General features: G+C 44.4%; 2 protein-coding genes across 6 annotated transcripts in view; one reads left to right on the plus strand and one right to left on the minus strand.

Annotated features, from left to right (window-relative positions):
* CUL4A (cullin 4A) overlaps nucleotides 1-1,787 on the minus strand; it is a 46,113-nt gene extending 44,326 nt beyond the window's left edge. For both annotated transcript variants that reach the window (XM_063101903.1, XM_063101902.1), the window contains exons 1-2: nucleotides 1,576-1,787; nucleotides 1,376-1,491 (exon numbers count right to left, since the gene is read on the minus strand). In XM_063101903.1, the coding sequence (XP_062957973.1) occupies nucleotides 1,376-1,491; nucleotides 1,576-1,723 (264 nt within the window). In that variant the 5' untranslated portion in view covers nucleotides 1,724-1,787. The remainder of the gene's footprint in view (nucleotides 1-1,375; nucleotides 1,492-1,575) is intronic.
* Nucleotides 1,788-2,444: 657 nt separating this feature from the next.
* The window catches only part of PCID2 (PCI domain containing 2), a 31,368-nt gene continuing 6,986 nt past the window's right edge, over nucleotides 2,445-26,826 (plus strand). For 2 of the 4 annotated variants that reach the window (XM_063102356.1, XM_063102359.1), the window contains exons 1-7: nucleotides 2,445-2,518; nucleotides 14,342-14,431; nucleotides 16,700-16,773; nucleotides 17,756-17,821; nucleotides 18,964-19,005; nucleotides 19,975-20,029; nucleotides 24,061-24,164. In XM_063102356.1, coding sequence (XP_062958426.1) covers nucleotides 2,483-2,518; nucleotides 14,342-14,431; nucleotides 16,700-16,773; nucleotides 17,756-17,821; nucleotides 18,964-19,005; nucleotides 19,975-20,029; nucleotides 24,061-24,164 — 467 coding nt within the window. In that variant the 5' untranslated portion in view covers nucleotides 2,445-2,482. Of the gene's footprint in view, nucleotides 2,519-4,320; nucleotides 4,392-14,341; nucleotides 14,432-16,699; nucleotides 16,774-17,755; nucleotides 17,822-18,963; nucleotides 19,006-19,974; nucleotides 20,030-24,060; nucleotides 24,165-26,826 lie in introns of those variants that run through there. The other 2 variants (XM_063102358.1, XM_063102357.1) reach the window with 2 other exon arrangements.

The following is a 26,826-nucleotide window of genomic DNA, read 5'->3' on the forward strand; positions in this document are numbered from 1 at the left end:
TTGTGACCTTAGATTAGGCAAAGATTTCTTACATACTAAAAGCACAACACACAAAAGAGCAAACAGATACATGTGACTTCAAAATTTAAAAGTTCTCCTGCTCAAGGGACATAGTTAAGAGAATCAAAAGACTAGCTGCACACTGGGAGAAAATATTTGCAAGCCCAATATCTGATATTGGACTCTTATCCACAATACATAATAAACTCACACACTCAATAAGAAAATTTTAAAAACCCAATAAAAAAATGAGCAAAAGATATAAACTGACACTTGATTCAGAGAAGATACATGGAATGGCAAATAAACTAAAGATACTTAACATCAATCAGCAGGGGAACACAAATTAAGATCACAATGAAATTCCACTATACACCTACTAGAATAGCTAAACTTAAAAAGAATGACACCACCAAATGCTGGCAAGGACATGGAACAACTGGACTTCTCGTTCACTGCTGGCAGAGATGCAACGCGGGGCAGCCACTTTGGAAAACAGGAAATGTCTTATAAAATTGAACATACACTTTCCATATGACCCTGAGAAGACCTAGACATTTACCTGAAAGAATTAGAATGTACGTCCACACACAACTTATTCTCTAATGTTCACAGCAGTTTTATTCATAACAACCAAAACCTGGAGACTCAAATGTCTATTCACTGGTGAATGAATGAACCAATTGTGGTACAGCCATACTACTCAGTAATAAGAAAAAACAAATCCCTATCACACAGTGTGCACGAATCCCAAAAACACTGTCGTAAGTGAAAGAAGCCGGACACTAAAGACTGCAAAATGCATGCTCCATTTAGACGAGATTCTACAAATGGAAAACATAGTGACAGAAAGCAGATCAGGGATGGGCCAGAGCCGGGAGTCGGGGGAGGGACTTGCTGCAACCCCGGGGGACTCTCCGGGGGATGGGAAGTCTCCACCTGGACTGCGGTGCTGTCACACGACCGCACACGTGTGCTTAAACTCGATGAAGTACACACCGTATGCAAGTCAGGGCTGGTGAAGAAGACATAATCAACTCACAACTTAGGACATGGACTTGAACTTGAGCACACCAGCTACCAACAGCGGTTTTCTTCTGGCGGTGGGAGTGCGGGTGATTCAAATTTCCTTTTTTGTATCTTCTATAACTTTTATAACGCAGTCGCTTGAGTAACCGGAAAATGTAGATATTAGTAAACTAACTAACGTTATCCCGTAAAAAGCGGACGTCAGAAAAAACAGTCCGCTTGAGTGAAACACGCAAACAGCCAAGCGCACTTGGGGCCATTTCCCTACTTTGGAAACGGAGCCTCGTCCGTCCGTCTGCGGTAAACGTGACGGCGGGCGCGCGCCTGCCTCGGCGGGCGGACCTACCTGGTACAGCTCCTCCAGGTTGCACCTGACGGGCGTGCTGCCCTGGATGGCGCGCACCGCCGCGCGCAGCTCCTGCCACGTGTCCTGCGTGTAGTTGTCCGGCAGCCGCGGCCTGTCTGTGGGCCGGAGAGAGGGTCAACGCGGCCGCCCGCCCGCCCCGCGCCCGCGCCCGGCCCGCGAGCGGCCCCGCGCCCGCCCACCTCGGAAGTTCTTGATGACCAGCTTCTTGGAGCCGCCCGCGCCCCCCGGCTTGGCGGGCCCGGCCGCCAGGGCCGCGGGCTTAGTGAGGCCGTTGGTTCGGCCCACGAGCGCCGAGAAGCTGCCCTTCCGGGGGCCCTCGTCCGCCATGGCTGCGCCGCCCGCCCCTCCCGGCCGCGTCCTCCCTCGCCCGCCCGCGCGCGCCGCCCGGAGCTCAACCGCCGCCGCGCCGCGGCCTAGGCCGTCCCGGGCTCGGGCGCGCGCAGGACGCCCCGCCCCTACCGGGGCCGCACTCGACACGCCCACGACTCGGGCGCGCGCGGACACCCTCCTGAGGGCGCGGGGGCACGCGGGGAACCACCTCCTGAGGGCTCGGGGGCGCGCGGGGAACCACCTCCTGAGGGCTCGGGCGCGCGCGGACACCCTCCTGAGGGCGCGGGGGCACGCGGGGAATCACCTCCTGAGGGCTCGGGGGCGTGCGGGGAACCACCTCCTGAGGGCTTGGGCGCGTGCACAGGGAGACCCCTTCCTGAGGGGTTTAGAGAAGCGCTTCCGAGGCCAGGCTCGGCCGCGCGCGTATGATCCCTGGAGGGGAAAGCCAGACTGCGTGGGGCTGCACTCGCCACTGAACCCCGACCCTTCTCAGCTCCTGGCAGGCCCGAAAACCCAAGGAGAGCGGTGGCACTCCGGCTGAGAAGCGAGGGACACAACACAAAAACACCCCCAATCCTCCTCAGCCCGAGCACGTCACCGAGCCGGCCCCGGGGTTGCGCCCGCGCGCACTCTCCCTCCGGAACCAAGGTGCGGGAAACACGTGCCGGGGACGTTGGGCCGGAGAAGGACCCGGACCGGAAGTGACGCGCAGGGCGGAACCCGGGCGTTGTGGGCGGTGCTCGCCGCGCGGCTTCTATGGCGCACATCACCATCAACCAGTACCTGCAGCAGGTGAGCCGGCCGCGTCCGCACCGCGAGGATGCGGGGACGACCGTGCGGTGGCTGCCCTCAGCTGAGGGGCGGGGGCGGTCCTGGCGGGTCTGAAGGGCCCGTGAGCCACGCCGAGGGGTCTGGGCTTCGCTGCTGGTGGCCGTTGGCGGGGCTGGACGAGGGGCCTGACTTGGGGGCGGCGTCGGGTGGACAATGCACGGAGGAAGGGCGACGTGAGGCGGCAGGTGTGCGGCTGTCGTCCGGCTTCGAGCCGTTGGTCGTAGCCGCTGTTTAGTCCGCTTCTCTGAGTTCGAGCACTGCGTGCTTCATATCGTCCAAGAGCCTTTGTCGGAAGGAGCCGTTAATCATGGATGTTTGTGGATTCAAAGCTTCGTTCTTTCCACTAAACTATGCTAGTCCCCAGATCGAGAACCCCGGTGACAAGGGTAAGAAAAGTAGGGGATGGATTTTAAAAACATTTGAAGAAACATTAACAGGACTTGGTGATTAAGAATGTGTGGGTTGAGGGACATAGAGGAGTCAAGAATGATTCCCAGACTTCTAGTCTGGACAAAGGATGAGAAGAACGGATTTGGAAGGGGGAAAAATATATATATATATATTTATTTATTTAATTTACTTATTTTTTATTTTATTTATTCATTCATTCATTCATACATACATACATACGTATATTGTCACAAATCGTACTTATTCTTTATGCCCCTTGTCCAATCTCTCCCCATCCCCTTCCCACCACTGGTAACCCTAGATTTCTTGTCTCCCTCTCAAAGAGTCATGGTTACTGTGTTGATTTGTTGCCCAGATAATGTGTCCAACGCTGAGAGGTGTGATCAGGTCCCCCAGTATTGTCATAGAGCCTATGCTGCTTCTGTCACTCTGGAATGGGCTTTGTGGAGAGAGACATCCTCTTCTTTTTATCTTCTGCTGACTCTCCTTGTGTCATTGCACTCCCGTGGCTGGCGGAAAAATAAATTTAGCTTTGGATATATTGAGTTTGAGGTGTCCGTTGACAACTAGGTAAAGAGATCTATTTGACAGTTGAATATAGCTTGACATGATTTAGACCAGTAGTTGGTTCGTTAATTGAGAAAGCTGATTAAAGCAGGAATCCTGAAAAACCTGATATATGCTTTTATTTTAAATTAAAACACACCAATCTTTAATGTAGTCCCAAGACTTTCTTTAGGATAGGTCTATCTTGACCTTATCTTTGCAGAGTTAACATTTTCCAATATCATTTTATTTAAAGCTAAACAAGGACATAGACATTTGAGAACCAATTTGAATATAGAATCTCTCTAGAATTCTGTTTTTTAAATCTTTTACAGTTTTTTCTCACACCTAATCAATGTTTGCAGAAACTTATCTGTAATGAGCCTTATAAAAGCATACAGCCTAGCTTACAGAGAAACTACTCCCTCTTTGCATTCATACTTATCCTTAAAAGGGCATAATTACCATAACACATACAAATAGCAAAACAGATTTGAGAATAAATACGTTTGGATCTGAGAACATACAACGTAGCTGGCAAAAATTTGAGGATATATTAGAGTGAAGCCTACTGGCTCTAAGGCCTCATCATGCCTTGGGCCTCAGCCTGTGTGTTTTATGGAGGGTTTGGAGAGAGTCATTTATTCCAATTTAAGTTAGTTAAGGTGATGCTGGTAAGAGCATCTACTGTATGTGAATCTGGACTTAAATAGACAAATTTGGGCTAAAGATTCAAATCTGAGACTCCTTGATGTACAGGTGGTGGAAAAGACAGAAGGGAAAGGATGACCCAGGGAACAGTGGAGCATGGATAGGAAGTGGGCCCAGGATAGATCTCTATGGAGACATGCTGTCTGAAGGCCAAGTGGCTACTCAGGTAAGAGCTTGAAAAATCCACTTCCTCCTAATTTTGATGGAGAAAAGTATTTCTGGTTAGACTGGCATATTACTTAAAGTATATGTGTTAACAGATTCTTGAATGTTCTTAAAAATAGGCATTCTTTGATACAGAATGACAGCCTGTTATACCTACACATTATAACGTAATGTGTTTGGTTGTGTAAGAACATGGGTGCCAAGGTAACTATATTCGAATGTGACCATCATTTACCCATTCATCAAAGCCAAGAATTTCGGGGAAATCACTGAATTTCTTTTCCTTGTCTCTGCAAATAGTTCTTTGGCTAGTTAGCTGTACCTCCTAGGTCTCTCTCAAATCCATCCCTTCTCTATCTGTTGCCTAGACTATTGCAGTAGCTTTTTATCCAATTTCCCTGACTGTTGTCTGTTTCTTTTATACTGGACTTTCTAAATGAAGCACAGCAAAGAGAGCATAGGCTTTAAAGACAGTAAGACTTCAGCTCAAACCCTGGCATTTTTACTAATTCTGGAACTTTGGACAAGTTGTCTCACTCTTTTGACTCTGCATCTATAAACTGGATTCACATGAGTTGTGAGAGTTAAATAAGGCCACAAATGCACAGTAAGTGCATTTACTTCATGGGTGATAGTTGTGTTATTTTACTAAAGAAGATTTGAACATCTGCCTCTGTTACTTAAAACTTTAACTCTATTTCCTACAGGAAAAGTTCCAAATATCTTAGCACATCATCTGGTCCATGCTTATCTCTAACTCTGCTTCAACTCTCTGATACCCCACCCATAAAGACTTATTTCACATGTACTGAATATACCATGGCCAACCTTCCCTCGCTCTTTCTCTCTCCCTCTCTCCATCTTCCCCTCCCCACTATTCCTTTTCTGTGAAATACACATAACTTACAATTTACCATTTAACCATTTTAAAGTATACAGTTAAGTCTATTCACAATGTTGTACAACTGTTACACTTCTCTCTGTAACAGAGACGCAAAAAAGGATTACTCAAAGCACCATGAATACGATGAGAAGCCCAAAGGGACTGCACCTCAGCAACTCCCCAGTTAGAAGGAGAAACTGGGTATAGCCCTGATTCAAAGTTAACTTCTGTTTTTTATTGTAAAGACAAGGAGGTTTCACAAGAAAATTCAGTTGATTCAGTCATTACAAAAGGACACAAGGACATGGGCAGTGTTACAAAAGTTACCTATGGTTAAGTATAGCTTAAACAATGGAAACTAGTAACATCAGTAAAATTAACAATATGACATTCCAAAGTACAATTAGTGAAAAGCTAAGGTGGTCAAACTGGCTCATTATCTAAAGAATGACCTCTCCTTAAGCAAAAGTTGCATTCTTATGATAAAATCTAAGTATAATTATCTCCAAAATTTCCACTAACAGACAGCTTGCCCCTAGCAGACATTTTTTCACATCTTTCTCTTCAGCAATTCTTAAAGTCTCTTAACAGGATCAATATGACAACCACCTGTTAGCTCTAAAATCATTAAAGTATACAATCCCACACCCAAGCAGTGATTAGAGTTGATTAGATGAGCTGTTGTGGCCTCCTACCTGAGGGCTTTTGACCCGTACATGCTATTTACCTAAAAACCCTATTCTAAAAATCAAATGAGAATCAAGATTTCTAACCCTCCACATACAACCATCACCACTATCTAGCTCCAGGACTTCTTTGCCACCCCATTCCCATCAGCAGTCACTCCCTGTTCCTTCCTCCCCCTAGCTCCTGGCAACTACTAATCGCTCTATCTCTATGGGTTTCCTATTCTGGGCATTTCATTTCATATATAATATTTTAGTCTGTTTCAGTTGCTTATAATAAAATACCTGGAACTGGGTGCTTTATAAGAAAATGAAATTTATTGCTTACAGTTTCTGAGGCTGGGAAGTCCAAAGTCCAGGCAAGACATCTGATGAAGGTCTTTGTGGCTGTGACAGTGACAGCAGGATATCACATTGTGAAAAGGGCAGAGCATATAGAAACACTAACCTCCTCATGCACTCTCCTTTTAAAAATGTCAAAATCATGCCCATGAGCACCATTGTTAATCCATTCACTACTGCACAGTCCTACAACCTAATCACCTCTTCAAGGCCCCACCTTACATTTACCATAATAGCATTTCCCACCCTGAACAGTTACAGTGGGGATTAAGTTTTGGGGGGATGTTCAACCCCAGGCATATATGGAATTGGACAATATGTGGCTTTTTGTGTCTCGCTTCTTTGATTAGCATAATGTTTTCAGGGCTCATCCACATTGTAGTGTGTGTTGGATCTCTTTTCCTTTTCATGGCTGAGTAAACACTCCGTTGTGTGTGTGCAGCGCGCCTTGTGGACATTTGGAGTGCTTCCATCTTCTGGCTGTTTTGAATAGTGCTGCTATGAAGATTCATGTATACATCTGTGTATCCTTTCAGGATATACCTAAGAGTGGAATTGCTGAGTAGTATGGTAATTCTGTGTTTAACTTTTTGAGGAAATGCCAAACTGTTTTCCAAAGCAGCCATACTACCTTACATTTCTACCAGCATTGTGTGAGGATTCTAATTTCTTCACATTCTTGTTAACACCCATTACTTATTATTATTATTATAGTCATCCTGCTGGATTTGAAGTGGTATCCCATGGTCTTTCTTGTTTCAAAGATTTTGCACATTGTGTTCCTTTTGCCAAGAATATCTCTTCTTTGTGTAGGTGTGGCAGGCACCTTTATTTAGGGGCTCAGCTTTGAATTAGGTACTTTCTTCTCTAAGCATCAGTAGTTCTTTGTGTTGTCCTTCGAGGATTTATGGAATTGGAAAATCTGACCACTCAGAAGTGACTTCAGAGATTCATGACCTGTACTAATTTGGGAAGTTGCCAAAGCTCCTAATGGAATTTCATGTGTCAGACTTCTGTGAAGAAGCCAGGTGACTCCTAGCCTGGAACGCCCTACCTGGCTTAGCCCTCCGTCAGAGTGCATAATAAAACTTAGGAAAGGTAAATGCTTTGTTCTTCACAGAAAAAGGACTTAAAGGAAGCCATATGCTGGTGGCAAAAGTTAATAGATGTGAGAAAATGATGGTTCTTAGCCAGAAAATGAAGATTTGGGGAAAGAGTAGATTTTTATGAATCGAACAAGAACCTGCTCTGGTATAGGTGGAAAAAACGATTTTAGGTATGTGTCAGCAAGTGGTCTAGCTGGTTTAAAAACAGGTTTGGTTATGTGTTTACAGAAGCCAGAGGTAGCCATGTGGTCCAGCCTTTTCTCATGGCAGGCGTTGTGCTGAGTACTTTACAATTTGTAACTTTCATAACAAACCTTAGAAGTAGGTGTTACTATTTCTAGAAAAACTGATGCTGAGAGATGTTAAGTAACTTGTTGAAATTACTTAGCTGTTTAGTGGTGGAATAAAAAATTTGAACCAAGATCTATCAATTTTTGATCCACATCACTGCCTCTTAGCTTACATTTTTCAGCAGTGTGTGCTCCGTTTTATGCAATACATATGTTTTCATTCCTGCCTCAGCTAGAACATGAGCTCTTCACAGGAGTCTGGTTAGTAAATGGCCTGAACGAATGAACCCCACTCAATAGGCATCTGTTGTGAGGGGCAGCCTGGTGGTCTGTTTCTCAGGAAAACCTGTTGAACTTGCTGGTTTGCTCTGCTGCCCTTTGGCTGTCTGTGACTCTGTAGGTTCAGCACTTCCCCCTCTGGTTGGCCAGCTGGGGTACTGTCTCCACTCAGCCACTGTATAGCTGGAGCAATTCAAAGTCCTCCCACCACCACCATCTGAAAACAGTAGGGAAGTGTGTCCTCCCCACACTCCCGCATCTTTTTTTTTTTTTTTCCTTCATTTGCCATCATCTTTTTTTGTTTACTTTTCAAATAATGTTGCATCTATTGGACCTAGCCTTTCCTGGCAAACATTAGAATATACAGGGTTTTTAATGTTTAATATTCCATAAAACAGAACTGTTTTTCTTTCCTGAAGTTAGGATGATGTCTATCATTCTGCTTGAGAGAAACTTCAAAATTGCTCCTTTATGACTATTTCAGTTAGCCACTCCCAAAATCCAATGCAAAAACAACAACAAAAAACACTGTTGTTTTACTAAAAGATTCCTGTCTTCCATTTCATTTTACCAACCCAAGTACAAATCCGGAGAAAAGCTTAAGTCCTGCAGTTTCATATTCCTTTTGTAACTCATCCAACATTGAATACTCTTTGACTTCCAATGCCAGAAACCTTTTGAGTTCCTTCTACTTTTGTTTCAAACAGTACACTAATCATTTTCTCTTTGCATTTCGTTCCTCTTGAGTCCACATCTTCTTTGGAGGTTTTCTGAAGGACCAGGTGCTCCTGAGCAACTCAGCACCTCCCACTCGTGGGGCCCGCAGAAAATTGCCGTCAGGGCCGAGAGCTCCTCCCGCACAGGCTCCGCCATGGCCACGTGGGCTGGACGGCTTAGCCACTCCCCCATCTTTTTATGAGGGAAGAAAATACTTACAGAAACACCCTCCCCACCCCAAACATCTCATTGGCTAGAACTGGGTCACCTCTAGCTGCAGGGGAAGCTGGGCAAATAAACATTGCCATTTCGAGCCTATATCTTGGGAGTTGGGCTCTGCCAGCCTACAGAAAGGGAAGACATTGGATGAACTGGTGGCTCTGGATTGCCCAGTTAGGTCACAGCTCACGTGTCATGTCCACAGAGGCCTTCCCGGATGACCCACTCTGGAGAAGGCTTATTCTCCATCATGTCATAGTTTAGTTTTTTCATAGCAGTTACATATCAAATTTGTTGAGTAAATTGCTGACCAGGTAGGAGGGGGTGAAGCTCAGCCAGTGAGGTGGGTAGTAAAGTGGGTAGTTTGCCAGTGCTCACACCGCCCCGTTCTGTGGGCAGTGGAGGCAGGATTTGTGCTGGTGTGCCCAACTCGGGTTCATTTCTCTTTCACCAGACCACCCCTGCTGTTGCTATGCCTTCTCAGAGCGGCACTTCAGGAATCCCTTTCTGTGTCTCATGCGATGAGAATAGCTTGCGGGGGTGATGAAATAAGAATAAGAGTATGGTGGTTAGTGCTTGCTCAGTGCGTCCCGAGTACCAGACACTGCTGTGAGCACTTCATGTGGAGAAATTCACTTAATCGTCACTATTATTCTGTGAGGTAGGTCCATCACAAGCCCCTTTTACCCAGGAAGTTAAGGAGGGTCCCTGGACTAGTAAGTGGCATAGCTGAGAATCAGACCCCACGTCCTGGTTCCAGTGCCCATGTGCTTAGCACTCTGTACTACTCAGGGTGCTGTTTCTTGATAAGTCATACTTGAACCTCAGTGACCTCCATTCCTCATGCCTTGGCTGGCAGCTACCTGTGGCATGTCCTTCATTCCCCATACTGGGTATGGGATTTGGTTTTGCCCTCCTTACAAGCTAATGAGTTAGCTCTACTGTTTCGTGGGTGCTGGGTTCTGAAACCAAGGACCTTTACTCAGTGTAGCGGGTAGCACAGGAGTGTTGATTTCCTTGACTTCAGGCCCCATGGGGGTGATGCGACGGCCAGATGATGCCTGCCCATGCATCCAGAGAGAAGCACTGAGCTTGGGGAACCTACCAGTTTTATAGCAAAAAGTAAGCAAGTCTGTTTTCTGTCCAGGGTTGGGCAGGGGAGGGAGAAGTCACTCCATTTCTCAGGTGCCCAGCTGCATACAAACCCAGCCCTGAGTAAGGGCCCAGGTGAAAGAGGATCAGTCGGGACCCTGCGGTCCCAGCACAGTCAGCAATACGTCAGGGCCCAAGAGGCCCGAGAAAGAGTGTGTCAATGACAGGTGGTGGCTGAGATGCCTCTTTGTCTGTTCAGACCCTCTGTTCAGTGTGCTGGGTTTCAGCAGGCATCCAATTTAGTTTCTGTTTGGAGGGGACAGGCTAAATTACCTTACATTTTCTTTCCCATGTGTTTTACTTTTTAAGGTGGTGGTTTTACTTAGGAAAAGGCCAGTGTGTGCACTTCCCCTGGTGGCCGGTCTCCCTGGGACTTATATTATTCATTCATTGTCCTTTGTTTCATTCTTCTGTTTATTCCACAGTCTTCTGTGTCATATGGCAAATGACTTTTTAAAAATGGTGTCTGCCTTTAAAAATGTATCTTCCTGCAGCTTTGCATTCTGTGAAGACTCACATGATGACTCTCCACGTGCACTTTCCTCCCTGTGCCATGTTCAAGTCACCTGCGGGCATTGTGGCACTGACACCGATGCAGGGTTTTTCTAATATAGAATCTGTAGTTTGCTTTCCCAGTTCCCCCAATGTGTTCTTTAGGACTTTCGTTTTTTGCCTCCAGGATCCAGTCAGATGACACATTGCGTTTGGTCTTCTTGAATCTAGAAAAGTCCTCTTGCCTTTTGGGGGTGAGAGGATCTTTTACAACATTCAACATCTTTTGAATGTCCAGGCCAGTCATCTTGTAGAGGTCTCACAACCCAGATTTACTTGGCTGTTTCCTAATGATTGGATTTGAGTTAAGTTTTTTCCAGGGATGTCACAGGTGCTAGGTAGTTGGAGCTCCCTGCCTTACGTAGGGAGACTCTCATTGGTTATTCCAGACTCGATCCCTTGGGAGGGGGGTGTCCGTCAGGTCCCTCCATTGTCACTGGTAAGCAGTATGTTGGATGCCGCTATGAGGACCTGTTGGCTTCCTCGGCAGCCCTCAGACAAACCAGTTATTAGGTTAATATTTGCCAAGTGGTGATTTTCTGTCATTCTTTTTATATTTATTGGTTAGTATTCATCAGCTAAAAATGCTTTCCCCTGTACCCCTTTTTTAAATAAAATCACTATGGATTATTTTTAATTCCAAGTTATACTCCATTGCTATCATTATTCTTTTTGAATCTCAGATTTTCCCAGGTCTGGCCACTGAGCACCACTTCACACTGTTTTCTGTGGCTTTCTGACAGGCGCTGTCCTTTGAGCCCTGCCGTGCATCCCAGCACGGCGTCTCCCCAGGTTTGCCCAGCCTTCTCCATGCCCAGCCCTGGAGACAGGGAGCTGCGTGCTAGCCATGCTCATTGCTTCTGGGTGTCACTGCCTCGAGGCCTTTCAGTGGACAGAGGGAATAAATACATTTTTAAAGAATCATGAGTTGTGAGAGTAGATGGTGCTTCCTGCGGACCCCCTGCCTAGGGCACCAGAGCCTGAGTGTACCTGGGGAACCAGGCCTGGGTGCCACTCAATATCTGCTCACCTGGCATCTGGCTGCGTGGTCCAGTAGGGGGTCTTTAAACTAAAAGGCTGAAGCCTCTGCAGTCTGACGTGTTTGCGATCAGCAAAGCACTTGAAGCAGGTGATCGAGTTGCCAGAGATCCTGTTGTCCACTGAGGAGCTGGTCATTTCTTTAAGGTTTGGTGACATAGTCTGTGCCATCCCTGTGTTTCTTTCACACTCCCTGGCTTCCTTGCAGTTTGGTCATCGAAGCTGGGATGGGGCCACTCTTGGGTGGATCCCTGCCTGCCAAGCAAGCTGGGCCCTCCTCAGGTTCAGGGTCCTATGGAGCTGGCCCAGTCGGCTGGTTAGGTCACTGCTGAGGCCTTGGGTGCAGCTCAGGTGGTGGTCGCCAAGCAGAGCCAAGGGTGTCAGGCCCACATCATCCTGCAGGTCTCCAAGGATGTCCTGTGAGGTCACTATGAAGGAGCTATGACCATGAGTGAGTGCGCCCCGCAGAGGTGTCATTTGGAAAGCCCACATGTGGCTATGAAAGTGTTAGTGAGGAGGTGGGACGTGATGTGGCCTTGAGCAACAGGCTGGGATCTCATGTGTAACTGGCTGGCTCTGAAGGCGTAAACCTTGTGACGACAGCCTGGAAGGCTTCCGGGGGCTTCAGCTAAGGACAAGACGGTCACTGAGGCCACTTGCAGCAGGTTTCTTACTTCCCTTGTTCCATTTTAGCATCTCCCTTTCTCTTGCACTGAGGATCGTGGTTCCCAGGGATATCAGTATGTTTACCCTCCTCCCAAAGCAGTTTCAGAATTACGACACCAGTACACCGCCCCTTCACATCCGTGTGCTTCCCTTCGCTTTCAGTTCCAAGGTTTGCTTTAACTCTTCCTTGTGTTTCTCAACTGTGTTGGTGAGTAAACATTACATGAAGAGTGCACTTCTCTCTCATCTCATTTGGTTCTGCCTTCTCCTTCCTATATGCTTTTGGAGATACATGCGTGGTACACAGACACGCAGACATAAACACGTATGTCTTGTTTCCCCTTCATTCTTATACAAGAGGCATTCTTTCACTTAACCATGTGAGGCTACTTCAGAAAGTTCATGGAGAAATAGATTTAAAAGATAATATGAATCTTTCCATGAACTTTTTGAAGTACCGTTGTGTTCCACATCAGTTCATAGAGACCTTCCTCATTTTTTAAAATGGTTGCATAGGATGCCATTGAATAAGTGTGTCACAGTTTGTCCAGCCAGTCTCCTGTGTGTGGACATTTGAATTGTTTCCAGCATTTTGTGATTACATGTAATCCACGAAAGAGTAACCATGTGCAAATATCTTTTATTTCTAGTCGTAAATCCCTGGAAGAGGAGTTGCTGTTACAGAATGCAAGTGCATGTGTAGTTTTGTTGAATAGTCAAGGGGCGAATTCCTTACTGCATAAATTAGTCTGCTGTAAGGTAGTGTCGGCTTTCCAAGTCCACACCCTGAGCTGCAGAGCAGGTGGAAGGAGCTGGGTTCCTGTGCGTGTCCTGACGGCGTTACCTCCATCGTGTAGACGATGGGGTGTAGGATTGCGGAGTCAGAGAGCAGGTGTCTGCTTGCTGTTGTACAAGTACCAGTTTTCCACAGTGGCTGTACCAATTCGCCCCCAGCACCAGTGTGAGCATTCTGGTTGCTTTCTGTTCTTGGCAACACTTCGTACCGGCAGCCTTCTTAATTTTAACTGTCTGGTGGGTGTATGGAGGCATCTCATTGCATTTTGCTAATGGGTGACGATGTAGAGGAACCTTTCATATGCCTTTTGGCCACTTGGATACCCTTATTATGACGTCCCTGGGCAGAAAACTCCACATCTAAGTTTGTTGTATTCAAGTTATGTTACGTATGCAGCTTTATGCTCGGCTGGTCTTTTCACTTGAATAGTTAGAATTTTTGTCTTTTTTTTGTAAATAGAATTTAAAAGTATGGATATGCTTTCTAGCTGCAGAATGTCTGTTGGGACATAGGCCTCTAATACAGAGGTACACGCAGTGAAAGTTGCCCCCACCCACAGCCCACGTGACCCACCGGTGTAGGCAGGGCCCTGCACTTTTTCCTGTGCTTACATGTTATACATAGTTTTTCTGATCTTTTTCTCTCCCAAATCAAGTTATGCAATTTTCTTGCAGTTAACCTTTTTCCCACTTAACAATATACATGTGGTGAACATGGAATAACATGAGAAAATTGTTAAGTGGAAAAAAAAAAAAAAAGGAAAACAGCCAACTATCCCATTGTATGAAGTGACATAATTTATTTAGTCATTTCCATTTCCCTTTTATTTCATATTTAGGTTGAGTGGAAGGCAGCCTTTTGAATTTTGGATATATGTGGGTTTTAAGCTGTTCTGGAAACTGTATAAATAGTATTTATAAATTTATTAACGTTAATTTTCAAATGTATGTTAGTGTGGCCAAATAAAGCTAGAATAATTCCCCTTCTTTAATAACCAGATAACAAACCGCCGGCTTGTTCTGCTTTACCTGTTTTCTTGCTCTGGATGATCCCATTTTGAAGTGCAGTTGCTTACTGGCTAAAAAGAGGATTGACTTGTATTTTCATTATTCTGACTCCTTTCAGAGAAGGGGAAATGAATCTTAGTGGTGTACAATGCACTGTTTAGGCTCTATTAGGATGGAGTGTTTTATTTTCTACTTAGGTTTCCCTCTCAATGTTTCAGGTTTGTGAAGCCATCGACTCGAGGGATGGAGCGTCTTGTGCCGAGTTGGTGTCTTTTAAGCACCCTCATGTTGCAAACCCACGGCTGCAAGTAGGTGAAAGCATTACGCACACAGGTGTCTAGAGAACACTGTAGGGTAACCAGTTTCTTAAGAGAAGCTTAAAGTTTGAGTAAAAAGAAAACTAGTATTGTCACTCTTATTTGAAAGTTCCAAAGTTCCTTTACGATTTATGTAATTCCAGTTCATTTATTACGCATGACTGTGTGTCATATACTCTACTGAAATGTGTACCTCGTATGCCTGTATTTAACTCCTGCACAACTCTCTGAGGTTTGGAGAAGTGAAGTGGTGTGTAAGGGTCACCCAGTGGAGAAGTCTAAGTGGAGCTTAGACTCTGTCCAGGCCTGTCTGTCCCTAAAGCCCAATAGCTGCCCTAACCACAGGTGTCTCCTGCTTAAGTTCTTACTGAGAAATGGGTCAGCTAACCAATGTCCGCCCTGATGTTGTCAATAAAGTTTTGTTGGAGCAGAGCCACACCTGCTGGTGTATATGGCTGCGTTCCTGCTGTGGATGCCCTGATGGCTAGGTCCACAGAGATCTGTGGCCTGCAAAGCCTGAAATATTTACTCTCTGTACTTTTATGGAAAGCATCTGCTGAATGCTGCTTGAAAATACAAGTACGTAGAAGATAAATGATATAAAAGCAATATTTTCTGTAGGAAATGTCAACATTTTATAAAGCCCTATTTCCTGATTGATACGCATTATAATATTGGAGTGTGTTCCTATTGGGAAGAAAGTTTTTCTTTTGGAAGAAAAGTGAACTTATCTATTGGTGATGATATTTGGCAGTGTATAGACTGCACCTCAGACCAGGTAAATCTCCCGGGTAGCAGCAGGCTTTTTATTTTTTATTTATTTTTTTAAAAATGAAGCTTCCTGGGTGATTCTGATATGCAGACAACTTTGAAATCCATTACCTCGGGTAAAGTTAGGGAGGAGACTTGCTGGGATTTAGGCTCACTTGGCCAGAGAGCTCCGTGGTGGGTGCTGTGGGCTTCACGTGGCATCACGTCAGGGACACGCATCTGTCTGTCCCATTTGCAGTCTGGGGCTGATCCCTTCATTGTAAAATACCCATTAACCTCTCATCTGATGGTTCCATTCACTGGTGGCCACTGTCTGGATCAAGTGTGTAATTGGGTGGAATGGTGACTTTTCTGATGCTGCTGTTCTTTCCTCCCACCTTTCTGTGTGTGTATGTGCATGCATATTTATCACAGCAGCACGGACTCACTAAATCTCTCCTTTATGTGTTTTTTTGTGTATGGCTAGCGGGTACAGGGATCTGAACCCGTGGCATTGGGATTATAAACCTGAGCTCTAACCAACTGAGCTAACCTGCCAGCCCCTGATCTCTTTAAAATCCCATTGTGTATTAGCCAGGGTTCTCCAGAGAACTGGTAGGATGTATATGGAGATTTGTTATGAGGAACTGGGTCAATTATGGAGGCTGAGAAGTCCCACGATCTGCTGTTTGCAAGCTGGAGGCCCAGGAATGTGGGTAATGTCATTTATTTTGAGTCTGAAGGCCTGCAAATCGAGGGGGGGTGCTGATGGTGTAAATCCTAGTCCAAGGGCCAAAGAAGGTGAGGTGACTTGCCCTGGCTCAAGCGAGTGGTCGGGAGGCAGAAGCGGTGAGTTTTCTTCGGGCCTCAGCAGATTGGTTTGTGCCCACCCACGCTGGGGAGGGCTGTCTACTCTACTGAGTCCACCTATTCAAGTGCCAGTCTCATCCAGGCACACCAGAAACGGCATTTAATATGGGCACTGTGTGACTGTCAAGTTGACACATAAAATTAGCCATCACACACTATGATGCTAAAATTGCCTAGCATTTGGCCATTGGGAGGAAAGAAGTTAGAAGTAAATGTCTCCTAGACCAGCCCAGGACACAAGAGAGGTACCATCTCTGGGAAGCTAGAGGAACGTACCTGGGTTGGCACCACTGTCTGTAACTCAGGAGACCTTATCTGTGGAAGGTGCGCTATGCCTCATTTACTAAACTCGTAGTAGTTCTCAGTAAATGTTTCCTAGTTAATACTAAAATATATAAAAGTGCCTAGGCTATTTCCTGACCCGCAGGAGGCAAAAAAACTGAACTGCATTCATGGGCTTTTACTCCCTTGAAGTATTACTGGTAAATACACGTTGGAGCCATGGACCTTTTATTTAGAGGTGCTGCAATGTGGAGTGTAAATTCTACTGAGACAGGTTTGTCTAAAAAATCTCTCTGTATATCGCTTTCCTTCTGTGCCTGTTGGTCTTATCTTTGCCATTTTCTTCTTGTGAATTAGATGGCCTCTCCAGAAGAGAAGTGCCAGCAAGTTTTGGAGCCCCCTTACGATGAAATGTTTGCAGCTCATTTAAGGTAATCTATTGGTGAGGAAGAAAAACAAACATCTAGAAATCGCTGAATTGACTAGGATTTTATGTTGCATCATCTTATGCTGCATCATCTTATGCTTGAAGCAGTATTTGACTGAAAAAGTAGAAAAGTGCATTTGTAATTTTATTTTGAAAAGCCTGTGAAAATTTTATGTGTTTATTATGTGGTATTATAAAAAGTCGTTTAATATTTATCATATTGACTGGCTAGTGGTCTTTTATTTGTTTAATAGGGTGTGGAACCAAACGATTGACTTGCTTTTTTCATGGACATAAGTTTGTTTTTTAACCTTTTTGCCTTACTGAGAAAGAAACTGGACTGGAGCAAAGCAGACACAACACTGCTTTCTATGGACGCTTCGCATCTACTGTTTTTTACCCTGAAGCACCAGCCTGGGCAGAACTTGGGGTGCTGAAACTGTGTGGGAGGTGATGGCATCTTGCCTGGGTGTCTCTGCTGGTTCTGAGCAGGCTGTGGAGCAAGGGCGAGGTGCGGTTTGTGCACAGGAAGCCCTGCAAACCCTGTGGGTCTTGGGAGAGTTGGGGTGCCTCCGTGCCCCTCTGGTGTGAAGCCCCTGCTATCCCTGGCTGTGTGGTGATAAACTGACCCACACCACTGTCGGCCACGGATAGAGTGGAAGAGCCACACCGTGTTATCAGTACCTGTTACTCATGAAACCTGCTGGAACTATATTTTTCCAGGATTTGAATGGTCTTGGAACTTAACACGGGATTTCGTCTTCAAGCAGCCAGTTTTGGTTCAAATAGTCATTTGTGTGTTTTCTTCCTTCAACCTTTTGTTACCTGCCAAGCAGGAGCACCAGCTTTTGTCCAGAACCAGTTGAGAACTAGGATGTTTGTGACGGAAGTGAGCTTTGTGGTCCATAGAGCCAGCATCTAGGTTTTTATTGTATAAATATACTTTCAGATGCCATGGTTCTCACCCTCCCACGTTTTTTTTCCAGGTGCACTTATGCAGTGGGAAACCATGACTTCATAGAGGCCTACAAGTGCCAGACCGTGATAGTTCAGTATCCTTTGTTGTTTGTGGTAGCTGTCCAGCATATAGCAGATACAGTGGACTATTTGGGGTCCAAGATCTTCATACATTGGGCTGGTTGTTCACACCTGTAATTGGGAAGGAATTAAAATATTTTGGAAGAGAAACTCATTTTAGCTATTTCACTTGGGTACTTAAATTTAGCATGGTTTTTTTTTTTTTTCTTTTGTGACTGGTAAGGGGATCGTAACCCTTGGCTTGGTGTCGCCCGCACTGTGCTTAGCCGGTGAGCGCACTGGCCATCCCTATATAGGATCCGAACCCGTGGCCTCGGTGCTCCCAGTGCTGCACTCAGCTGAGTGAGCCACGGGGTCAGCCCTAGCATGGATCTTAAGACTCAGTCAGTTACTAATATACTAAGGAAGAAACTGGTTAAGAGGAAGGATTTTATTTAATTTCTTTGAAAGGAATAATATTTTGTTGTCGTTAAGGCATTAAGTGTATTTACAGGGATGGGTTAAGTCTGCTTGGTTAAGTCCAGAATTCAGGCATGGACGGACAGGGGTGGGCTTGCACACACATTGTCATTTAGTTTTGGTCACTAATGACCTTCATTCAGTTTCTTAAGTCGTTTAAATGATATTTCATAGTTAAGGCCCAATCAATGAGTACTCTAAATATTTGTATGTGTCTCTAGATTTTAGTTTGCTTTTTTTTTTTTTAACTGTCTTTTAAAAATATACACAGAAGAAAGCAGGCTACTAACTAGTAAGTCTTTTTGGAATTAAAGAATTCTATAGTTGATAAAATAAACTTTATACTGTAGTTTCTAATGCACTTACATGTATAACTTGTGATCATTTGGGCTCAGAGAAACTAAATAAAATGTTTGAAATTGCTGGGTTTTAAAAATTTTATAATAATAAGTCTTTCTTATTTTGGAGAAAGTGTGTATGAAGTAAATATATTTAGTATACTTATATCTGATAGTATACAGATGTTTGTAATGTGGGCTTATGCCTTTTTTCCTTAAAGAACTTACTACTATTGTGACATATAATCTTCTAGAGGATGAGCTACATCCCTTAAAATTTAGATTATTTCTTATTCTTTATTTTTACCATGTGTAGCATTATTTGAATTGTGTATGGGATACGTTCCTTAATATGGTATATCATTCTTGAGGGCGTTCCAGGCCCACAAAGAAGAAAATTGGTACGTATGAATAGAAACAGCTAGAAATTAGCAAATGGCAATTTTTTTTTAGCAGAAACTTTGTAAAAATTTGTTTTAAATAAATATGTATTTTTCTCTCTGTGGATATTTAATATTAGTGTGTTGATAATGGAATTATAATAGTCTATGTAAACTTAGATGGCAGATCAGCCAGATTATTTGCAGATATCTCTATAAAGTATAATTTTTATTTGAGCACTTTCCTGCACCCAAATATTTATTAAATACTGTTTTTTCCTTCAGTTGTCAATTTTGAATTTACTTTTGGTTTTAAACTTTGGGTAAAAGAGACAGACCAAGTACAGTTCATTTGTCTGATATACGTAATAGTTGGATTATTTTAAATTCCTTGCCAAACAACTAATTCTTAATTTTGTGATTTATGGTTTTGTCAACAAACCATACATAAATTCTGGGATTTGTTTGTACTGAAATAACCAAAGCCCTTTTAAAAACAAACAAAAAATCCACCTTTTCCCTTTTTGAGTGAAGACTAGTCTTACACATGAAAAGAAGTCCAGTATTGCCAGTTAGATGTATAAAAGGTTGTTTTATGACATTTTGTGTGTTACATACTCTGGTTTCTTTTGGGAAATCTTATCAAACCAAGTCTTTTTTAGTGGAGCTGTTTGGATGGTGGTGGGGAGGGGAGAGGGAGGTGCTGCCCTGGGAACCCCTAACTGGACCAGTGTCTGGGCCTCTGAGCAGGGTGGGGGCAGTGGGTGTGGAGCTCTTTAGCATGTGGCCTCAAGGTTGACCCGGAAACCTGGGGCTGCAGTCTGCCCTGATGTAGGGGACGAAGAAACAGAGGCCATTGAGTTTTCGGAAGGGTATGGACCCCATGCTGGGTAGTAGTCCTGGCTGTTGGTGTTCTGCCCACCTCTGAAATCTGAGGATGAGCTCTTGGACCCCATAGCCTATTCAGACATGTTTGCTTTTGTCCCGTAGGGCTCTGCCTGTCATGTATGCAGTAGCACTTGACCTTCGGGTATTTGCCAACAACGTAAGTTTAATTTCCTATCACTGTTATTTTAAAATTAAAACCTGGTGCTTATCTGTTGCTTGATTTCATGTCATTCTTTCCAAAAGGATTGAGGATGTATTTGGTATAGGGAGCACAAGAGCAGGAGATGGCTTGACTGATTGTTCTTTCTGGATTGGCACAAACAGATTTAAATAAACATTTGCTCAGATTTCCCCACTGTCAGTATAGAGGGAGATGTTTTTGTATATGGTTAACCAGTTATGACATGTGTTGTTTTTTTTAAAAAAGGGAAACAGTAGCAAATGAGCGATTCTGCATTCTCTTTCACTCTTAAGAGGTGGTCTGACTCCTGTCATAAAGAGTTCTAGCTCAGTGTACATTCAGGCAGTAGCTAAGGGTGTTACTGGTGTCAGGGTTAGAGATGTTGGATTTTATGGGTGACTTCCCCTTGGGAATCAGCATGAGCCCCAGTTACGGAACATCAGTTGTCAAGTTTTTGGTCTTAGGACCCCTTTACAGTTTAAAAAATTACTGATGACTTCTGATTCCAGAAAAGATGTGGTAGAGACATTTTTCCCTCTTCCTCCTGCTACAAATAATTAAAACCCTGGGAGTTATAAAGTCAACATGGCTCTGAGAGGGGAGAGAAGCAGTGGACTGCGGCCCGTGGTGTCACATGCAGTGAGTCCCTGGGTTTTCTTTTTGCCTCCCATCTATCCTGGACTGGGTGTCTGGAAATACCAACAGGCAGAGGTGAAAAAGCCCCAAGGAAACCAGGCAGTGGGGAAGATAGCCCAGCAAGACAATAACTGCCTCACCCCGTGTCATACTCAACAAGAGTCTGCAGGTCCCTCCCGCCTGTCAGCAAAGACTGCCCTGGGGGCCTGGACCCCCACCCTACTCAGTGGCCTGCTGGCACAAGATGGAGAAGTTCTGAAGTCTTGTCACATGATACCACAAATGTCCAAGATATGACTGAAAATCACCGATCAGGCTAAGAACCTGGAACATCTCAATTTTCTGAGAGTTTGAATGAGAAAAAGACATTTAACGGACACCAACTCTGAGATGACAAAGATGTTGGAATTGTCTGAGAAGGATTTTAAAGCAGCCATCATAAAAATGCTTCAGTGAGCAATTTTGAACATATGCTGAACAAATGAACACGTTGAAAATCTCAGCAAAGAAATGGATGACATAAGGAAGAGTCAAGTAGAAATTGTGGAACTAAAAGATATGTTAACTGAGGACCTAGAGAACTTTCTTTTATTTCTGTTATGTGTATTTCTATTTACTCTGTTAGAAATTTTAACTGGGAAATTTTAAAAATATTTATTCATTTTAAAATAATAAACCTTTTACATGTTAATCTAACTGACTTTTTAAATAGAAAGTAACTATATTTCCCAAACAAACAAAATGTACTAAGAGAGGCATTATTTTATATTTTCATCTCTTTAATGTCTAGTTAAACAGAAGCCATCTGGATTCTCTTATCTGCTTCCACACTCACTCTGTTGCAATATGTTGTTTGGATTGAAGTATTTGAAGACATTCTGGCCTCACATAGATGTGGATGGAAAAGGGAGGAGTATTTTAATAGCCTTTTCAGATCATTGTAGATAATTCTTCCTTGACACTACACCAAAACTCCAAGAGTCAGTTTTTTAAAGGTTAATTACATTGTGACCTCTGAAGTGTCATGGTGAACTTTTTCTATTTTTGTATTAAAATCCGCTGTCCTGTCATGCACTTTTATTTTTTTATTTTTATTTATTTATTCATTTGACTGGTAAGGGGATCTTAACCCTTGACTTGGTGTTGTCAACTCCACACTCTCCCAAGTGAGCTAACCGGCCATCCCTATATAGGGATCCGAACCCGTGGCCTTGGTTTATCAGCACCACACTCTCACAAGTGAGCCACGGGCTGGCCCTGTCATGCACTTTTAATGGATATTTTATCCATGCATGATTTTGTAATATCATACTGTATTAGTTCATTTCTGTTGCTTACAATGTAAATACCTGAAACTGGGTGTTTTATTAAAAAAAAACAAAATTTATTGCTGACAGTTTCGGAAGCTGTGAAGTCCACAGTCCAGGGAACACATCTGGTGAGGGTCTTCTCTGGTGGTGGCTTTACAGCAATGCAGGGTCTCACATGGCAGAAAATGATGGAGCAGAGACAGAGAGATCCTCACATGCTCTTCTTTTAAAGCCCTCAGAACCACGCCCCTGACCACCATTATTAATCCATTCACTATGGCATGGTCCTCCAATCCAGTCACCTCTTCAAGGCCCCACCTTTCAATTACCATAGTAGGATTTCCCACCCTCAGCAGTTACAGTGGGAATTAAGCTTCTAATATGTGAACTTTGGGGGACACAGTTTGATCATTCCACAGTACATACCTTCGTCATGTCTTAGTCTGTTCGGGCTGCTGTAACAAAATGCCATAAACTGGATGGCTTATAAACAACAAATCTGTTTCACATGGTTTTGGAGGCTGGGATGTCCAAGATGGAAGTGCGAGCAGATTCGGTGTCTGGTGAGGACTGCTTCATGGTTCACAGACCACACCGTATCACTGCATCTTCACATGAGGGTAGTGGGGAAGCAGCTCTGGAGCCTCTTTTATAAGGGCACTAATCCCATTCATGAGGTCTCTGCCCTCATGACCTAATCGACTCCTAAAGGCCCCACCTCCTAACACATCACCTTGGGGGTTAGGATTTCAGCATGTGAATTGGGGGATGGGGGCACAAATGTTCAGACCATAGCAGACCATTTGGAAAATTTTGGCTCACTAAGTTAGGCAGCAGTTCCAAATGCTGACATACTTCATTATGTTAAAGAAACCAAAAACAGAAAACTCTACATTTGTTAATATCTCCAGTGAGCTCATCAGAAACATCAGTAATGGGAAGCTGCCATGGTGGTTGATAAAAGTTTTCCAGAATTATATTTTTTGCTTGAAAGCACAAATGTCTTTGTCAACAAATGCTGTCCATTGTTTGCCTGAAGTGACAGGCTTGTGTGGTTCACTTTGGAGAGTGGTCTGCCAGCTACCCAGGCCCTGCTGGCCATGCTTGTCTGTCCTCTGTTTGTCCTATGGAAAGCAGCTACTCACACCAAGCACGCCGTCGCCATGTTCTGTCCCTCAGACACCGTTGCATACCAGCGCACAGCAGGCACACATGCACACTTCCCACCTCATCACAAAGAATACTGAAAATGCGTGTGCTCAAGGACCAGGAGGTAAAGAAGTTGATGTTTACTGCACCATCATGGACTGAACAGCAACACTGGTTCTTTTTTTGTTGTTGATCGTGCATGCATGGTGTCGAGGACACAGCGACTTCCAGCGTAGTTCGGTGCCACTGGAGGGCTCTGGTGCACAACCCACCATTGTGTCTGCACCATCGGTGCAGCTGTCAGTACAGTAAGAAAGACAGGTAATGGCTTAGTGCTATCAGGAAAGTGGTTTTGACCATGAGGGTCATCTGCAAGTGTGTTGAGGGCCCCTGTGCATTCATGGAGAAGTGAGTGGGAGAAACAGAGCTTCCTTCTTCTCTAACCAAGGCTGTCCTCCTGGAACAAGGGGAGAGTTGGGCTTAGTAATGACTTACTATCCGCTCAAAGTTTTTGCTTCAAGGGTTTTGACTAGTCCTTCCTAGGAGATGTGACGTTCAGGGACTGGGGTAGGCAAAGCTAGCGCAGTGTCACATGCAATGCAGGGTTTAAAAACTGGTGACTGATTAGCTCGAATTAGTCAAAGAAAGATTTGATTTGTGGAGGAATTGGGATAATGTATAGACTTCCAAATTTTAAAAAATCCTATAGTATACACTAGATGATTTCTCCAGAACCTTTTGGGACTCTGACTTAATTTCACCTATCTTTGCTTTAAAAAACCGATGTTTTGGCTGGCTGATTAGCTCAGTTAGAGCACAGCCTTATAATGCCTAGGTCACAAGTTCAATGCCTGTACCAGCCAGCCACCAAAAATAAAGCACCAAAAAACCAATGTTTTTATGTTTTATTAGGCAGATCAACAGTTGGTAAAGAAAGGAAAGAGCAAAGTTGGGGACATGTTGGAGAAAGCGGCTGAACTGCTGATGAGCTGCTTCCGCGTGTGTGCCAGCGACACGTGAGTGAGGGCGCGGAGATCTGCGAGGCACTTGGTCTGCCCTACAACAGTGCAGCCCTTCTGCCTGCCCTCTGTTTACTGTGGACATGTTTTACTTCTGTGCATACTGTAACCCCGCAATCATTGTTACTTTTGCCTTAAAAAGTCAACTGCTTTGTAAAGGAAATCTGAAAAGAGAAACAAGAGTCTTTTACATTTACCTGCATATTTACCATTTCTGGAGCTCCTTCATGCAGACCCATGTTCCCATCGGGTGCCGTTTCCCTTCCACTGAAGAGCTTTCCCCAGCGTTGGCGTACAGTGCGGGTCTGCTGACAGTGCGGGTCTGCTGACAGTGCATTCTCTAAGCTTTCATTTTTCTGAAGCCATCTTTATTTTATCTTCATTCTTTAAGACTCCTTATGCTAGATGGAGACTTGGCAGCTGGACTGTTTTTCCCTTGCGGAGATGTAAAAATGTCATTCCGTCTGGCCTCCTTTGTTCCTGGCCGCGGAATCAGGTGTCGTCCTCCCACCGTTCCGTCCCACATGGGCCTTTCTCCTCTGGCTGTTCTCTTCTCTCATTGGCTTTCAGTAATTTGACTCTGGTGTGCCTAGTTACTGTTTCTTTAAAATTCTCCTGTTTCATTGAGCTGCTTAGATTTGTAAGTTGATGTTTTTTATTTGATTTTTTTAAATTTAGTTTTTACATTCTTTTTTTCAAAGAATTTTTGGCCCCTTTCTTTCTCTTGTGCTTCCTGAAGTCCAATGGTGTGTGTCTTAGAAAACGAGTATTATCCCACAGGGCACCAGTGCCCTGTTTGTTTTCCAATCTTTTCTCTCTCTCTCCCCTCATTTTTGGTAATTTGCATTGATCTGCTTTCAAGTTGACTGATCTTATTTGCCACTATTTGTTTTTTATTTCTCAACTTTCCATGTGAGTCTACTTCAGAGTTTCCATTTTTCTCTTAAAACTCTGTCTCTTCACCCATTATGTGGTTCCATTTATTTACAAGTTTTAAGAAATTGTAAAGCAAAGAAAGATAAGCAAAGCTCTCCATCTGTAAATAAACAGATTTAAAACTGTTCCCATAATGTAGTCCAGCTTCGTGTTTCCAGCACTCTATCCTCCACCTCAGCCCCACTTCAAAACGTTCTCGCTGAGCTGGACTTTCAAAAGTGCCTTAGTGCACACAGATACTTTCCCACTGAGGCTTTTCACAAGCCTGTGTGCCTTGCCCGGAAGCTCCCGACCCTGCCCCGCCGCCTCTGCTCACTCCAAAGCCTCTGGCTTCTGCAAAGCCTCTTGCCACCAGGCCTCGAGGTGAAGTAGACTCTGCTCTTGGAAACTTTGGTAGGAGGCTGGACTTCTCCCTCATTGCGCTCACCAAAGTGACATTTGGTGACGTATTTAATACACATTAGACTGCAGCATGCCCGAGGGCATCGTCAGTGTCCCCGCCCGCCCCGTTGTAGCAGCGTGTTTATTAAGTGGATGCTTGGAATTTTGTTTGGTTGTGTGCCTCCTGCACAGCAGGAATCCTTGTTTCCTTCGGTCAGGCAGTGGTTTCTCAGCTATGGCACCAAAAGCATGAGCAACTGAAGAAAAACAGAAATTGCACTTCATCAAAATGAAAAATGTTTGTGCTTCTAAGGGTGCTATCAAAAAAGTAAAAAACAATGGTAGAATGGGAAAAAATACTTGCAAATAATATATCTTGTAAGGGTGTGGTATGTAAAGAACTATCACAACTCAACAATTAAAAAAGACAAATAATCTAATTTAAAAATAGGCAAAAGATTTGGAAATCTTCCGAAGAAGATGCACAAATGGCCTTTATACACATGACAAGAAGGAAGCTACATCAGAACAGGCGAGCTGCCGCTTCACATCCTCGGCCTGGCTCCAGTCAGGGAGATCGGGGCCATGGGCGCTGCTGGTCGGCATGCACGTGCTGCGGCAGTCCTACTCCTAGGTGGACACCCGAAAGACTGAAGCAAACCCAAGTGTCTCCACAATAGACTGTTCCTCCTTGTGCCGGACGGCGAGGGCACCACCACAGATGTAGCACTTTCCATAAGTTCCAGGGTGCTTGTCTGTGCACTTGTCGGGACCTAGAGACAGTGTCTCGCTTGAGGCCATGCTACCAGTTAGTTGTAAAATCACATGAAACACTTTCCATAAGTTCCAGGGTGCTTGTCTGTGCACTTGTCGAGACCTAGAGACAGTGTCTCGCTTGAGGCCATGCTACCAGTTAGTTGTAAAATCACATGAAACACTTTCCATAAGTTCCAGGGTGCTTGTCTGTGCACTTGTCGAGACCTAGAGACAGTGTCTCACTTGAGGCCATGCTACCAGTTAGTTGTAAAGTCACATGAAACACTTTCCATAAGTTCCAGGGTGCTTGTCTGTGCACTTGGCGAGACCTAGAGACAGTGTCTCGCTTGAGGCCATGCTACCAGTTAGTTGTAAAATCACATGAAACACTTTCCATAAGTTCCAGGGTGCTTGTCTGTGCACTTGTCGAGACCTAGAGACAGTGTCTCACTTGAGGCCATGCTACCAGTTAGTTGTAAAGTCACATGAAACACTTTCCATAAGTTCCAGGGTGCTTGTCTGTGCACTTGGCGAGACCTAGAGACAGTGTCTCGCTTGAGGCCATGCTACCAGTTAGTTGTAAAAT

This window comes from Cynocephalus volans, chromosome 7 (assembly GCF_027409185.1).
Source record: "Cynocephalus volans isolate mCynVol1 chromosome 7, mCynVol1.pri, whole genome shotgun sequence".
NCBI classification, from domain to species: domain Eukaryota; kingdom Metazoa; phylum Chordata; class Mammalia; order Dermoptera; family Cynocephalidae; genus Cynocephalus; species Cynocephalus volans.